The sequence below is a fragment of the Aythya fuligula genome, chromosome 17 (genome assembly GCF_009819795.1).
Source record: "Aythya fuligula isolate bAytFul2 chromosome 17, bAytFul2.pri, whole genome shotgun sequence".
Classification (NCBI taxonomy): Eukaryota; Metazoa; Chordata; class Aves; order Anseriformes; family Anatidae; genus Aythya; species Aythya fuligula.
In genome coordinates, this window is record NC_045575.1 from 15,311,350 (window position 1) to 15,327,074 (window position 15,725).

A 15,725-nucleotide genomic window follows, 5' to 3' on the forward strand; every position below is an offset into this window, starting at 1 on the left:
TCTGCGTTGGCACCAGTCCCAGAGCCACGTGTTTATCAGGTGGGCTTTCCGTGTCCTCTCTGAACCCCTCCCTGCCACCGTAGGGATGGACGAAAACACCACCTGCACTCCCGCTCCATCCACTAACCGACCCAGTCCCCTAAAGTCCCTTTTGATAGCCTTGAGGCTTCTCTCTTCGATGTTATCACTGCCTGCCTGGACTATCAAAAGGGGGTAATAGTCAGAGGGGCGTACCAGGTTAGGAAGCTTCCTGGCAACATCCCTGACCCTGGCCCCAGGGAGACAGCAGACTTCCCTACGGGTAGGGTCAGGCCGACAAATAGGGCCCTCTGTTCCCCTAAGAATCGAGTCACCAACAACAATAACCCTCCTGTCTTTCTTGGTGGAGGCAGTCCTGAGGCGCGGAGTTGACCTCCTCACCCCAGGCATCCTCCTGGGAACATTTGCTACCTCGTCCTCACACACCGGCCTCTCAATCTCTAGGGCCTCAAACCTGTTGCGTAAGGGCACCTGGGAAGGTGGGGCCGGAAGGGGAGGGCATCGCCTGCGATGTTGAGCAGGGACCTGTTTCCATTCCTCCTCAGCTCCCAGATCCCCTCCCTCTGCCCGACGGGGACAGGGCAGGGGGTCCGCCCCCATTTGAGGAGTCTCACCTCGGCACCTCCCCTTGAGGCCCTGCAGGGAGTTACTCCAGAAGTCTATCTCCCGCTCACAATCCCTGATGGCCCTCAACCTCTCCACCTCCTCCTTGAGCTCCGCCACCATGCGGACCAGATCATCCACCTGCTCGCACCTCACGCACGCAGTTTCTCTGCCTCCCGCCAATGGCAGCAACAGGCTCAGACACTCCTTGCATCCGGTGACCTGAACTGCTGCATTTTTTAACAGGTAGTCGGTCTGCGTGTGTACCGACTTTCTGGAGAGCGCGCCTATCTATCTATCTCTGCATAAAGCAATTTATCGAGCACCATGAGAGCACACACAACTGAACTTCTCCCTCACTTCACTTACTATGTATCACAAACACATGAACAATTTTTACTCTTGTGTAATATCCTACTTTCCTTCCATGCTTCAGATTATTGCTTATTTTATAGTTAGAATATGTAATGCTTCTCTGTATTTTTAAACTCTTTGACACTTTCTCTACAGCACATGTAGAGACTAATCTGCTATTATTTCTTTCCAAATACTAGATAACTGATGGGTGGTGACTAAACACAGTTCACTTGAATAGATCTTTCATTGAAGTCCACTTAAGTAATTCTTGCCATGAAGTACGAGATTGAATATTTTTATAGTATCATCAAAATATCTGAACGGAAGTATGGTACATCTTCAGAGAAGCAAGGTAGTCTTAATGCTTTTTTTTTTTTTTTTAACATGTAGCATATGACAGTTGGGAACAGACTGCGTTATGAAGTACCACACAGATGGCCACCACATTTAGCACCAGATTACAAAAGTGAGACATGCAGACACATTTGAGTTATCTTCACTTACTTTTGGCATGTAGAAACAATGCTTAAAAATAAGTTGTCTTATTCCTTGATTCTAAATTTTTGCCTGTTCTGCTGTTTGGGGGGGGAATGCTAGGGGAAAGAGGTGTTAAGCTATTGGTTTTTTAATGGAAACATTCCAACTAGGCATTAATCTTCAGTTATAATAGCCAGAGATAAAATGTCAATCTTTAAATTCATGGCACAAAAGACAGTGAAATTTAAATTAATAATTACCAAGAGTCAGGAAAAAGTCTTTTGGCATCCATTTTCTAAAATTAATTCATTGGTGGTAATTACTAATTAAAAATGACACTTATTTTACCACAAAGTAACATCATTCAGATCTACGCTCCTTACATCCAGTTAGAAAAGTGGGAAAAATACAAAAAGCAAAGTTTAACCACTATAGTAAAACACCACCACAGGATTTGTTTATGATACCTGTTATTTCCCTTGGATTCGAGAGAGGGCAGTGAGCATTGCTAGATACAAAGGACCATGTAAAACAATTAACAAATTGCCTGACAGGGTGAATCTAATATTACAGATTAAAGAGCAAAATATGAAAATATAAGCAGCCCTGCTGAGCCTTTCCAGTCAATTTCTGTCTTTAAGTCAAAGTGCTGTATAAAAAGTCATATGTTGTGCTGACTGAAACAAAAGATTCTTTTAAGTTCTGTGCACTGAGAAATTACTCTTTAGATTGCTCCCAATTATTGCCTTTTGAAAAAGGCTGCTCTTGAAAACTGACTATTGAACCAAAATTCTTTGTTTGCTTGGAATCCAAATACCTGAATCGATTTTGAAACAATCAGCTCTTTTTCTCTTCTGCTCTCTCAAATATTGTTTTTAGTGCTAAATTTTAAGTAGTTCTACTCAACATTAAGGCAAAACTGTCAGGCTACGTGCTAGTTTTTGACACCTTTAATGAGGTTGGTTTTGCAGTAAACCTAACAGGATCATACCCCAGTCTGTCAATCAAGTCCCAGAGCACGTTTGGTGATGGAATTAGAGGAGATCCATCATAGAGGACCACTGAAGCTCCTGTAGCAAGTGCAGTCACTAACCAGTTCCACATCATCCAGCCAGTCTAGGAAAGAAAATACCTCCATTAGTTTCTATCTTTGTCAGCTAATCATCCACTTTCCTGGCAGCAGTATCACAGGGCCGGGAATATTGTTGTCATATAGCTGCAGAGCTACAGACAACTAGAAAATGAACAGGCAAGGCTTTTCACATAATCATTTGGCCCAAAGCATGCTCTCTGTCCTTGTTCAAGATATGCTATCTTCCCCTCCACTTTCCTCCTTGCCTGGAAGTTTTAAACTGTTAAACCAGCACAAGTTTATATTTATCTTTGCTGATTACCTCTAATCATATTATTTAAGAATCAGAAAATAAGACTGGAGTGCTGTTTATCCTCTCACCTGTCCCAAGGCTGGATTAGAACATTCCAAATGAACATTCAACTAACTTGCCTTATATTGCCTTATTATACTCTAATGGCATAGGGATTCCAGACCTCCCTACACATGTAGCTTTAAAGCATGAGTCAAAAGATAGGACAAGGTAATCATAATTCCTCTGTGGAGGTACTACAAACCAACTAGTAGTGTCAAAGTTCAGAAAGGAACTCATGAGGAAAGACATGAGCCTTCTCAAACTGTTAGAGTAATAGAGGACTGCAGAATCATTTTCTTTACCAGAACATTAGAAAAAAACATAACTGAACCCATACAAAGATCATCCAGTTTTATTCCTTTTCTTTCAGTAAAACTCAGATGTTCAGATTCTTTCCTCTCCATCAAAACAGAAAAAATCCTCATCTTCAGTATGGTTAATTACATGTTGCAGGAAGGTAGAGCCTATTTTGCAGATTAAATTGATGAGGCAGTTAGGTCAATGACCCTAAAGGACTGTAAAAATCAATTAGTTTTCCTCACTAATTAGATTAGAAACATTTAACATAGGTTTGACCTTTCATCAGAAAGGTCCCTGCTCCATTTTTATTATCCCACATGATTATTTACTTATTTAAAAATCTGTTAAGTAGGATGACTCTTTACAGAGCAAGAATTAAAAATATATAAAAATGAAATTGCTGATTTGCAGGGAAAGCTCCCTCAGCTTTATAAGAAAAATGTACTAAAGAGTTTTTAGAAATGCCTTAATAAGCCACACTTGCCGTTGTATAGTACATAATTATGTCAGTGCTGGTCATGTTGCCATGAAGAATGTGTTCCTTCAGATGCTGTATTAGCGTACCCTGAAAAAATAATAGTAAAAAAATATAAGTGCACATAAATGGAAAGGAAAACTGACAGCACATTAAGTCTTCAAAAAAAAAAAAAACACCTGATGTTGTCTGTAGTTCACAGGATGCATTCCAGGATTACAGACAAGTATTTTCTTCTATCCACAACTGAAGTAACTCCCAGGCCTATCTAAATCAGCAGCAGTGATTGCATTCTCCATTTTCTCACAGAACTTCTCAGCCTCTCTCATTAGACCTCAGCAATTCCCACTGCACACCACTTGTAATTCATGGAATAAAAAACTTTCTTCATTTCCAACTCTGCCCAGCTATCAGAGCTGCACAGTACTCCATGCAGACCATCATTTTAACAGTATGGTTTTACCAATCAGATTTGTCAGGTAAATAGCAGGAAGATTCCATGTTCGGTATATCTAGTCAGCTTTGAGGAATGAGGGACCTACAGCTACTATGAGCTGCAGCAGCTATCATACATTATTTATGCAAATCAACTTACCTATTAACGCTCAGGAAACAAGAGACTTAACTACACATATCTCCTGTAAATAGTGAAGTGACTAGAAATGTAGAAAATCTCATTGCTCACAGCATCAATATTCACAAAACTGTAGTAAAATATATCTCCTTTTCATTTTTGTTGGAAATGCAGCTGAAGTGTTTTTCTAATCATCGTTAAAGTGTAATTTGTTAGGATAAATAAGTTTATAAACTACTTCTAAGTCACTTCACTGCAGTGACACAATGTGGTTGATTTTAAAATAGTGCTTTTTGTGTTTATGTAATGAGTTACAGCGTAACTTAAGAGCCACATAAACATGTAATAAGATTTATGCAGAAAGAAAATATATTACAGGTAAATATTTGAAATGAAAAAGTCATAAAAACAGCACACATTTTGGGAGAAAAGGGAGAAAACATTAATTAAAAGAGTAAATCTGATTTTCTTATTGGAACCATGTCTTAATTCACCTGCCAGTGTTTGAATACAGTGAGCTGTCACAATGCTGCCATCTAGCTATACACTACTATTACCAACATTTAAAAATTTTACATTCAGGATTTACAAATGCTATGACTAACTCGTTAGCTTTGCCAGAAGAATTGCAGGTGTTAACTTAATTATTCCATGTATAAAAGCAAGCACATTGCCTCTGAAATAACCACACAAAGTAGTAAAAGTAAAATTCAATTAAAATTTTCAAGAAAAGCTTTCCTTTAAATAACCATTTAGTTATTACTTTTCCACAGCTTCCAAAACAGTTTTCTTTAACAATAACTTTATGCAAAGACCATGAAATATTCCCCCCTAAAGCCCTGGTAACCCTCAGTCTGTAAAAATAGATAAATCACAGAATCGAAGGGGTTAGAAGGGACCTTGAAAGATCATCAGGTCCAACTCCCCTGCCAAAGCAGGTTCCTTAGAGCAGGCTGCCCACGTAGGCATCCAGACGGGCCTTAAATGTTTCCAGAGAAGGAAACTCCACAACCTCCCTGGGCTGCCTGTTTCCAGTGCTCCATCACCCTCACTGTGAAGAAATTCTTTCGCATGTTGGTGCGGAACTGCCTGTGCTCTATCTTGGGACCATTACTCCTTGTCCTGTCCCTGAAAACCACTGAAAAGAGGTTGGCCAAATCCCTCTCTCTCCCACACCTCAGGTATTTATACACATTGATGAGATCCCCTCTCAGTCTTCTTTTCTCCAGGCTGAACAGACCCAGGTCTCTCAGCCTTTCCCCATAGGGAAGATGCTCCAGGCCCCGTATCTTCTTTGTGGCCCTCCACTGGACTCTTTCCAGGAGATCCCTGTCTTTCTTGTACCGGGGAGCCCAGAACAGGACACAGTACTCCAGGTGAGGCCTGACTAGGGCAGAGTAGAGGGGGAGGACCACCTCCCTTGAGCTGCTGGCCGCGCTCCTTTTAATGCACGCCAGGATCCCATTGGCCCTCTTGGACAAGGGCACACAGCTGGCTCATGGTCAACCTGTTGTCCACCAGGACCCCCAGGTCCTTCTCCTCAGAGCTCCTCTCCAGCCGGTCATCCCCCAGCCTGTACTGATACATGCTGTTATGCCTTCCCAGGTGCAGGACTCTACACTTGCTCTTATTAAACCTCATTTGGTTTCTTCCTACCCATCTCTCCAGCCTGTCCGGGTCTCACTGAATGGCAGCACAGCCTTCTGGCGTGTCAGCCACTCCTCCCAGCTTTGTGGCATCGGTGTACTTGCTGAGGGCAGACACTATTCCCTCGTCAAGGTCGTCAATGAAGATGTTGAACAAGACCGGACCCAGCACCAACCGCTGGGGAACACCACTTGTCACAGGTCTCCAGCCAGACTCTGCATCACCAATTACCACCCTCTGAGCTCAGCCAGTCAGCCAGTTCTCAACCCACCTTACTGTCCACTCCTCTATCCCACACTTTCTCAGCTTTGCTACCAGGATTTCATTGGAGACAGTATCAAAAGCCTTGCTATAGTCAAGGTAGGTGACATCCACTGCTCTCCCCTCATCTACCCAGCTGATGATGCCATCATAGAAGGCAATGAGGTCGGTCGAGCACAACTTCCCCTTGGTCAATCCATGCTGACTACTCCTCATAACCTTCTTCTCTTACAATTGCTTGGAGATGGCATCCAGAAAAAGCTGTTCCAACACCTTTCCAGGGACAGAGGTGACTGACTGGCCTGTAGTTTCCTGGATCCTCCTTCTTGAAGACCGGAGTGACACTGGCTATCCTCCAATCTTCAGTCACCTCTCCTGTTCTCCAGGACCTTTCAAAGATGATAGAGAGCAGTTCAGCAATCACCTCTGCCAACTCCCTTAGCACACATGAATGCATCCCATGGGGACCCATGGATTTGTATGCATTGAGCCCACTCAGACGCTCCCGAATCACTCCCTTGTCAACAAGGGGGGAAATCTCCACTTCCCAGACTTTTTCTCCTCCCTCCAGGGTCGAGGAGTCCTGGGGGGGGGGGGGGAGGAGTCCTTGAAGCAACAACTGAAGGAAAGAAAGCATTCAGTATGTCCGCCTTCTCGGCATCTCCCGTTACCAGGGCACCCCCCTCGTTCAGCAAGGGATCCACATTATCCCTAGTCTTCCTTTTACTGTTTACATTCTTAAAAAAAAAAAAAAAAGCCCTTCTTGTTATCTTTTATCTGTTTTGCAAGTCTCATCTCCAGGTGGGCTTTAACCTTCCTTATCACATCCCTGCATGCCCTGACAATTTTATACTCCTCCCAAGAGGACAGGCCCTTTTTCCTCATTTCATAAACCTTCCTCTTCCTTTTGATCTTATCGATGAGCTCCTTGCTCATCCACGCAGGTTTCCTGCCCCCCTTCCCCGATTTCCTACTCTTAGGGATGCACAGATCCTGAAGTGCTGCTTAAATGTAGCCCAGCTCTCACATGCGCCCTTGCCTTCTAGCAACCTAGCCCATGAGATACTCCCAAGCAGGTCCCAGAAGAGGTCAAAGTTGGCTCTCTGAAGGTCCAGGGTAGCAATCCTACTTTTAACCTTACTTCTTCCACCAAGTTGCATCTTGAACTCCACCATCTCATGGTCGCTGCATCCCAAGCTGCTCCCAACCTTCACATCCCTAACAAGCCCACCCCTGTTGGTAAGAATAAGGTCCAGAAGCACCCCCCACCTCATCAACTCCTCCACCACCTGCATCAGAAAATTGTCCTCAATGCATTGTAGGAACCATCTGGACTGTGCGTGCATGGACAAGTTGCTTACCCAACAGATGTCTGGAAAATTGAAGTCCCCCATGAGAACCACTATCCGTGATCGTGAAGCTCGTACCAGCTTCTTGTAGAAAGCCTCATCGACCTCCTCCTCCTGATCTGGTGACCTGTAGTACACCTCCACAACAGTGTCCCCCATACCAGCCCACCCCTTAATTCTTACCCACAAACTCTTCACTTGTCCATCACCCTCCACCAGGTGGAGCTGGGTACACTCTAATTGCTCCCTCACATAAAGGGCAACCCCACCCCACCCACCCCGTTTCCCCAGCCTGTCTTTCCTAAAGAGGACATAGCCCTCCATGACTGCATTCCAGTCATGTCAGTTGTCCCACCACGTCTGTGACTGCAACAAGATCGTGGCCCTGTGACCAAACACAGATCTCAAGCTCATCCTGTTTATTTCCCATGCTCCACGCATTGGTGTACAGGCACTTTAAGGAAGCAGCAGGCACAGTTACCACTGGAGGGATGCAAGAAGAAAAAAATTCCAGATGGGGTATTGGGATCATTACCTTCTCTGAGGAGCCCTTGGACAATCCTATGGGACAACTCAGAGGTCTTTCCCTACTATCTTCAGTGACAGCAGTGACAATTTCACCCAGCCCTTCTTTGTCACTTTTAGCTCCCCTCCCATCCCCCATCAAACCTAGTTTAAAAATAAATGTATTTTGGTAAAGTATATAGCTGTTTGAAAGCCTACAACCTAAGATGCTCTCTCAAGCTTATTTATAGGACTTGTTTACTTATAGGACTCGTAGGATGCTCAGAATAAATCTTCAGTGTTTAGCACTACATGGCATAATCTGGCAGCTGACAAAAACCTTGTCAGCTTGTCATCGCTGGGTTTAGCATGCAGCTAATACAGTGGTGAGCATCTGGAGCATCAAAAATCAGTAGGTGCTGCTGCTCTTGAGCCACGCTATCAGTGCATAAAGGATGAGCACCAAGAGGTTAGGTAGCTCAGAGAGCAGCAGTTCCTGGCTGCTGGTCCTGGTCCCAGTCCCAAATCACCACTGTTCTTTCTGCAGCATCCAGAAATATTCAGGCCTGAAGAATCCTCAGCAATTTGCCTACAGTTACACAAGAGCTCTGTAGCAGTGCAGCTACTTGAGCCCAGGTCCCAGGAGTCCTTAAAATGGATAGAAATGAACTGATTAAGATTGTTACACAAAGGAAAAAAATAGGGAGTATGGAATAACTGAAGAGAAGCCTGTGTAAGGAGCAGTACAACTTAGGAAGAAATAGCTGGACCAGTTCTACCAGCTAGGTGACATACACTTGCTCCCAATAGCTGAAATCTCTGAAAGGTCTCCATACTGATGTCTAAATCAAAATTATTTTATATCCTCATTAATCTGTGTTTGCTTACAACCAGTAACTTACATGTATATATTGGAAGTTTCATTGTGAGTTACTGAACAACTGTCAGTAATCAATTCTTCCTTAAAGTACATTACAATTTAAGATGCTGCTAAAGGAAAAAAGAACATAATGCACAGAGATATATATACATAACACAGCTCTGGGGAAGACATACCCCTGCTGAATGAACCATGCATTTTGGTGCCCCTGTTGTGCCTGATGAATACATGATAAAGAGAGGGTGACTAAAAGGCAGCTGTTCAAACTCCAGCTGTGGCGCCTGGTCTCCTTTCCCAGTAGCAAGGAAATCTTCTAAAAAGACACTGCATAAGAGGAGAAAAGGAAACATTTCAGTATGTTTTTTTTTTTAAAAAAAAAAACAACAAAAAAACATTACCCTAGCCCATATTTAAGATAACCTCTGTATCTAGTAGCTCTTTTACAATAAACTATATACTCAAACTATGTATATTATTTTCATTCCTAGTCATTCTACTCTGTTTGAATTGCTTTTTGTTTCCTTTTCCTCTTAAAAAGGAAGCATTAGTATCATATTGAGATGTAACAAAAAATCAAGCCTAAAAATCTCCACCTATCATCAGCTGCCTGCCTTAACAGATGAAAGCAGATTCCCAGTTTGTCAGTGGAGGTTTGGCTTTAGGATAGGAGCTACACAAATGTCTGTTCATGTAATCAATGACAACAGAATTCTCCACATTGCTTCTCACACTGTAAATGCAGCCCTGCTGTACTGAGTACTTATTAAAGCTTTAGTTTAGTTTTAAATCCAGTATTATGTCTTGAAGCAGAATGGTCTTCCACTTAACTTTGAACTAGCAACTGCACCACTCTAGCCAACAAAAAAGGCTAAAAATGTCTTTCCTAGAAAAGGGTAACACAGCTCTGCCTCCCATCTTGATAAAGCCAGTAAAAAGTATCCCATGATATAGCAGCTTGAGATGGAATAGGAAGAGGCAGAAACTGCTGCCTAGCCAATCTCCACTGCATGCAGAGGACGCTTCAGTTTAAGCCTTAGTCACCTTTAATATGGCGACTGGGGTCCTAAATTAAATGCCACTCTTGCCATGGTTCCTAAAGAGAAAATAACAATCAGAATAACTAAGGGAAAGAAAGAATGGAAAAAATCCAAACTGATTTTTCCTGTGCTGTCTCATCCCATGACACATTCTGTGCTTCCTTTATTTGGAAGGGAAAGATCGTTTGAGGAACATTTGCCTTCATTTGAGAACCGTCACACCAACAGCTGGGTTTGTGGAAGCTAAATACCACCTGTGCTTTCCTAATGGACCCATCTCAAGAAATCTGGCTAAAAGAAATCTGGCTAAGAAATCTGGCTAAATCCTAGCTTTTTCAAGCTAAAGAGGTCATAAATTTTCAAGACATATCAGCATCCATCCCTAGTTCGGATAGTCTCCCATTACCTGCTAGGAATCTTAGAGATATCTATGGTTTCTCTTGAGGAGACATATGGAATCACCACCACTTTTTTTATATCTGGAAGCCCTGGAAGGAAGAAAAAAATACTACATTCAGTTATACAACTTAAAAGTTTTTTCTGTCCAATTGGATCATAGTGTAATGCCCTAAGGAACAGAGGTAAATCTGATGCATTGAGTATTGGATATAGTTTTAGCGTTTAAGAAAACCTCAAAGTTCTGTTACTTAAGATATGATTTCCTCATTATTGTCAGCCTTTTAAAAATAAAAGCATAAATCATGAAGCTTTAGTGCTGTAACACCTCTTCAGTTGTTTTCAGCAGCACTTCACATGGGCATAGAAAGACAGCATCACCAATTCTCCTGTTCCCCCACTTACACTGCCAGCTGATTTATGCTGATAGTTTAAATATATTGATACTGCTAAGCAAGAAAAAGACTTAAAATTATGCAAAAAAAAAATGCTTTTCACTCGTATCAATTCTGCGATTTTAATTGGGCATAGGAATACTGGAAAGGAACAGGGACAGCAACAAGCAAAGGTGTTGTTTTCAGTGACAGCGCAAGCTTTGAGTGTGCACTGAATTACAGTATAAGATTAATGGTATGTAGTGAATGGTATACCTTTTACCACACTCAGGAGCTTTTCCAAGTGGTTATGTTCTTTGCCATTGTACACAACAGCTTCAACAGAGAAGATGAGCTTAGGCTGAATTTGGGAAAATCTGTCCAACACACCCTAAGGACAGAAAAAACAGGTTAAAAATGAATTGCTAAAACAGGAAAATCCACTGGAGGCTTAACACAGGTCTTGTTTTAAGCAAGGAATAAGGATAAGAATTGGCAAAATAATTGTTAAAAGACTGCTTTCATGTGTCCTTCACTCACCCAAGATCTTCAGGGTACAACAGGTTTGTAACCATGGATTTTGTGACCCCCACCATCCATCAACCAGTAACAAGATCACCACAGATCACAGAACATTCACTGAGGGATCAAGTTTACAAAGGTATCTAACTCAAAATTAATCTTGAGATTTAAATTTATAAACCCATCTAAAGAGAATAAGCACCTAAGTGAGATGTGGGTAGGAATAAGGCACTTACCTTACTTGAAGTCCCCCAAAATTTTATTTTCATCTTCCCACAGGTGCTCTCTATATGCCCTTGTAATCTATCCCCAGTGCTATTTTGACAGTGTACAGAAAAACAGGGAAACAGGGAAAAAAAGTCTTCTGGAAGATGCATTTATCATACAGCAAGGTGGCGCTTCACATGAAGCTCTGCAATCATTAGCAAAGGAAGTCATACCACTGATTTTTACCAGAATGACAAGATATCAAACACAAACATGCCACCAACAAAAAAACTAACAGTTTTTCTAGAACCCCTGGGGCAGGAAACATTCAAATGCTACATTTTTAGGTGTCCACCAGCTAAGACTGTTTCCAGGATTTTACCATAGCTATTATCACATTAGAAGAAAACCCTTGTGGTGTTTTCTTTTATTATTTTTTTCCAGGTACACTGCACGCAGCAGCTTACCAGAAATGGATCTTTTTGTATTCAACAGCAAGAAGCAAATCCTTTTAGTAAAAGCTCCCAGCATAGGGTGATGTTCATCCCTTTCTACACACATTACTTGAAATATTAAGAACTACAAGATGAGTCAATACTATAAAATTGTCAGCTAACTGCTTAAGCAGTCTCCTAAATCATGCTGCAAAAAAATAGACTTTATATGTCTAAAAAATAGACTTTATAGATGTCATGTACTTATTCTTCCCATCAGCCTTATCATCTGTCCTGTGCATCGTGCTCTACTTTGCAACCAGAATGGAGCCAAATTGTTACCAAACCAAGAAGATCAAGACAAAAAGAAAAAATCACAATCAACACACCTCTGTTAAACTCCTTTCCAAACTAAGCTGGTCAGGCTTGCAAGAAAGCCTACTGCAGAAGCACAGGTCCTGCCACAACTACTTCTCCATGTTGCCTCTCCAGGAAAGTTCCCTGACCACCACTGGTAAGGAACAGGGGTGCAACTAAATATAATTAGCAACTGTCTCTGCTGAACATCACTTGGACACACTTTCTCTCCTACTGCCTGAAGAAAAATGTTTTCCAGAATACAGGAAAGCATTGACACTTTTCCTCTTCCTTGTTCACATCCTTAAAAAAAAAAAAAAACATAACAATGCATTGACACCTAACTATATCAATTACTTTAAAAAAATAGGCCCTGAATCAGTTTCAGCAACAGAACAGGTTTTCAAGAAACCACTAGTGTATTAACCAACAAACTCAGAAATGTATATTAACTAAAAACATTAGTCTCTAAGGGAATATGAAAGCAAATTTCCATCTGTCTCTGGTATGTCATCACCCCATTTCTTTGTAATATTTCAAATAACTGACTAATCAGCCAGTTCACACCAAGTGTCTGTGTGTATATGCTCATGCTGAACACAGAGCATACACACCCCAGATCCATGCTGCCTGTTTAAAAATGAAGACCAATGAGAGGACTAAGGGTACTCTAACAGAGTAATGAAATCTGAAGAGAAGTGTGAATCAGACAGAGATGACTACAATTCTCAGGGTTTTACTAATCCTGCTAACATACCCTGTTGGATTCATTCGCACTGGCAGGATCAAATCCCACAGGGCAGCTTGATTTGATACAAAGAGAATACAAGCAGATGGAACATATAATTACTAAACTGAACTTTAATCCTACCAGATGGTTCAGCAATGAATTGCTTTCATTAAAAGCTCAGGTATATCAGATATGGCTCATTCTATTTGATAGGCCTCAAATCCTGTATGAAAAATTTTGCAGGACCCCATGAATGAAGCTGCATTGACTTTGTGAGGGCTTACCAAAGGCTTCTCACATAGTTCTAAGAGAAGATCCTCTTTTTAAACTAACATATCCAGCAATCTCTTGTGCACAGGCCAAAAAGAACCAGTTTCTTGTTAGTGTACCTAAATGGATTACAGGGACTGGAGAAACAAAGCAAATGCTGCCAAAGGCAGTATTCTGTGTGGAAGGAAACTCACTGGTTCCCTGACAGCAGACATCCTGAATGCTTGCAGAGCCTTTGGACATACGGCATTCAGAGCCTGCAGTGTGTAGGCAGCTCTGAAAAGTGACATTTCTAGGATTCACAAAGTACATATATACACAATTACATTTGAAATGTTGAAAGTGTTCCAGTGTTTCCCAAAACACAAACAAAATCTTCATTTATATTAGCAGGACAAATGTAAGTGCACAGAAGGAAGAAGACCTACATGTATTCCTTTGGGTGGGAGCCAATATCCCTGAGGACCTCTACAGACCTGTCAAGATTTCAGGGTTTGAATTCACGTCAACACGTTGCCAAACCAAAAGAGAATAAATGATATTGATGACACTACTGCTCTAAAGCCAAGTTGCATTAAGAAAACTATCACAAAAAAAGCTGGCCACTGAAAGTAACAGCGTATCAACATGGACACAACATACCAGTGCTCTGTAATGTAAGCAAAATGAACAATCTTCCCCCAGATGAGAGATCAAATCACATTTCAAAGAAGATACTCCCTACTGTCATTTTCTGAGCAAGCAAAAAATATTTGTAGAACAGATTGATCATTACATGCTGCAATGATTTTTTTAAAACCATTTTTCTTTCCCAGTGATACAATTTCAACTGTAAACCAACAGAATGCTGCTGCCCTCTAGCGCTAATCCTGAGACAGTTCCACACCTTTAACCAGCTCCTGGGATTAAAACACGAGATTATGGATATATACCACCTGAAAACGTGGGTATTTTCTGTGTTCTGCAATACACAAACAATATATTCTTCAATGCTTTCATGCTAACTTTTAGATAGTAGAAAGATTCAACACTCCATTTTAAAAGTAATTTGCATGTTATTGCTTATGATGTGCTGAAAGCACATCAAAGAAGATCCCAAAGATCACCAGGACTACAGGTTGTCTGGAAATCTCCCAACAGAGTTAGCTTAAAATAATGAAACTACTTTAAATGAAAACCCGTGCTTTCAATTCTCAGTGATGATTTTTCAGCAGTTTGCAGTAGCTACAAAAAGAAAACATGATGTGCTTGGCTGTGCCACATGGTGGCAGTAACACTAAAGTGACCAGAAACCATCTGCCTCTAACTTGTCACCATCCACATTTGTCAAAATAACAACAATAGCTTTTTTGGAATGTCTGACAAGGCTACTCACGTTAATGCCAAAGTCTGGGGATGTTGAACTCCAGATAGCACCAATACTTGCAGCAGCCAGCATTGCTTCTACTGCATGAATGCTGTTTGGTAAATAACCTGTGGCAGAATTTGAATGGTTAAAGATGGAAGAAAACTAGAAACTACCAAAGCTAACAGAAAATCTATACAATAGCCAGTTTACACAGATTAAAAAAAAAGAACTGCATGCTGAAGCATCCTGTGACTCCACAAGTTTGTCACAGCCATACTGCCCTCCTTCAAAGTCTAACCAGTGACACAATGAATTATACAGAATTCCATTTATAAAAAATTTTATAAAAAGTTGTATCAGATTTTATAACTACAGACTTACTCCCAATTTACATAAGTTTCTGCTTAATTAATGAGACTTTCAGGATAAGAGGGTGGCACACTGAAGAGAGGAACTGTCAGACTGACTAGGCTACTTGGAGACTAAGAGCACATGCAGGGCAGCGCATCAAAATGTAGCCATTAGGAAAAACATCTGGAATAAAACAGTATAAATACTCAGCCATGCTTAGAAAGGCAGGGATCGCAAAATAAACCAAATTTGGCTAACTGTTGATCTTGTAAGGTTCTCTTATGCAACCAGGTCACATCAGAGATGCCTCTCACATTCCTTCAATATTTTCTGTACTCAGCTATTTACATCACCTGTAGAAAGATAAACGTTTCATTGCTTCCTTAGCAGAAATGACAAAGAACACTCTAAACAGATCAGGTGACTTTTACACCTGGCTTCATTCTAATTTTAATCAACATATGACTCAATACGCACAGTGCATCTGAAAGCAATAGTCTTTGTATGAACAGACAGTTCTTCAAGTTTTTGCTTTACATTTGAAGTCTGTTTATGTTCAAAAGCAGAGATTCAGCTTTCCATGGCTAAACTCTGTCTGGTATACACTGCCAGAATCTTAAACACAAACGAGCAAAACCAGCATCTCAGCTGATAAGGAGGGAACATGGTAGGACAAGCACTTGAACATTCCTATACAAACATGGCTCTTCAGATTTATCATCAGCTTGCAGCAAGTTTTCAACATTGAAATTCACTTTATCAAGGTGCACAGACAAAATGGAATTCAAGTTAGTTAGTCTTTCAGT

The 15,725-nt window shown here is 41.2% G+C and overlaps 1 protein-coding gene across 1 annotated transcript in view; it reads right to left on the bottom strand.

Moving 5' to 3' along the window:
* Nucleotides 1-15,725, bottom strand: part of AACS (acetoacetyl-CoA synthetase) — a 46,225-nt gene that overhangs the window by 12,905 nt on the left and 17,595 nt on the right. Inside the window, exons 5-10 of the mRNA XM_032199183.1 lie at nucleotides 14,596-14,693; nucleotides 10,977-11,091; nucleotides 10,337-10,418; nucleotides 9,070-9,217; nucleotides 3,688-3,768; nucleotides 2,468-2,592 (exon numbers count right to left, since the gene is read on the bottom strand). Coding sequence (XP_032055074.1) covers nucleotides 2,468-2,592; nucleotides 3,688-3,768; nucleotides 9,070-9,217; nucleotides 10,337-10,418; nucleotides 10,977-11,091; nucleotides 14,596-14,693 — 649 coding nt within the window. The remainder of the gene's footprint in view (nucleotides 1-2,467; nucleotides 2,593-3,687; nucleotides 3,769-9,069; nucleotides 9,218-10,336; nucleotides 10,419-10,976; nucleotides 11,092-14,595; nucleotides 14,694-15,725) is intronic.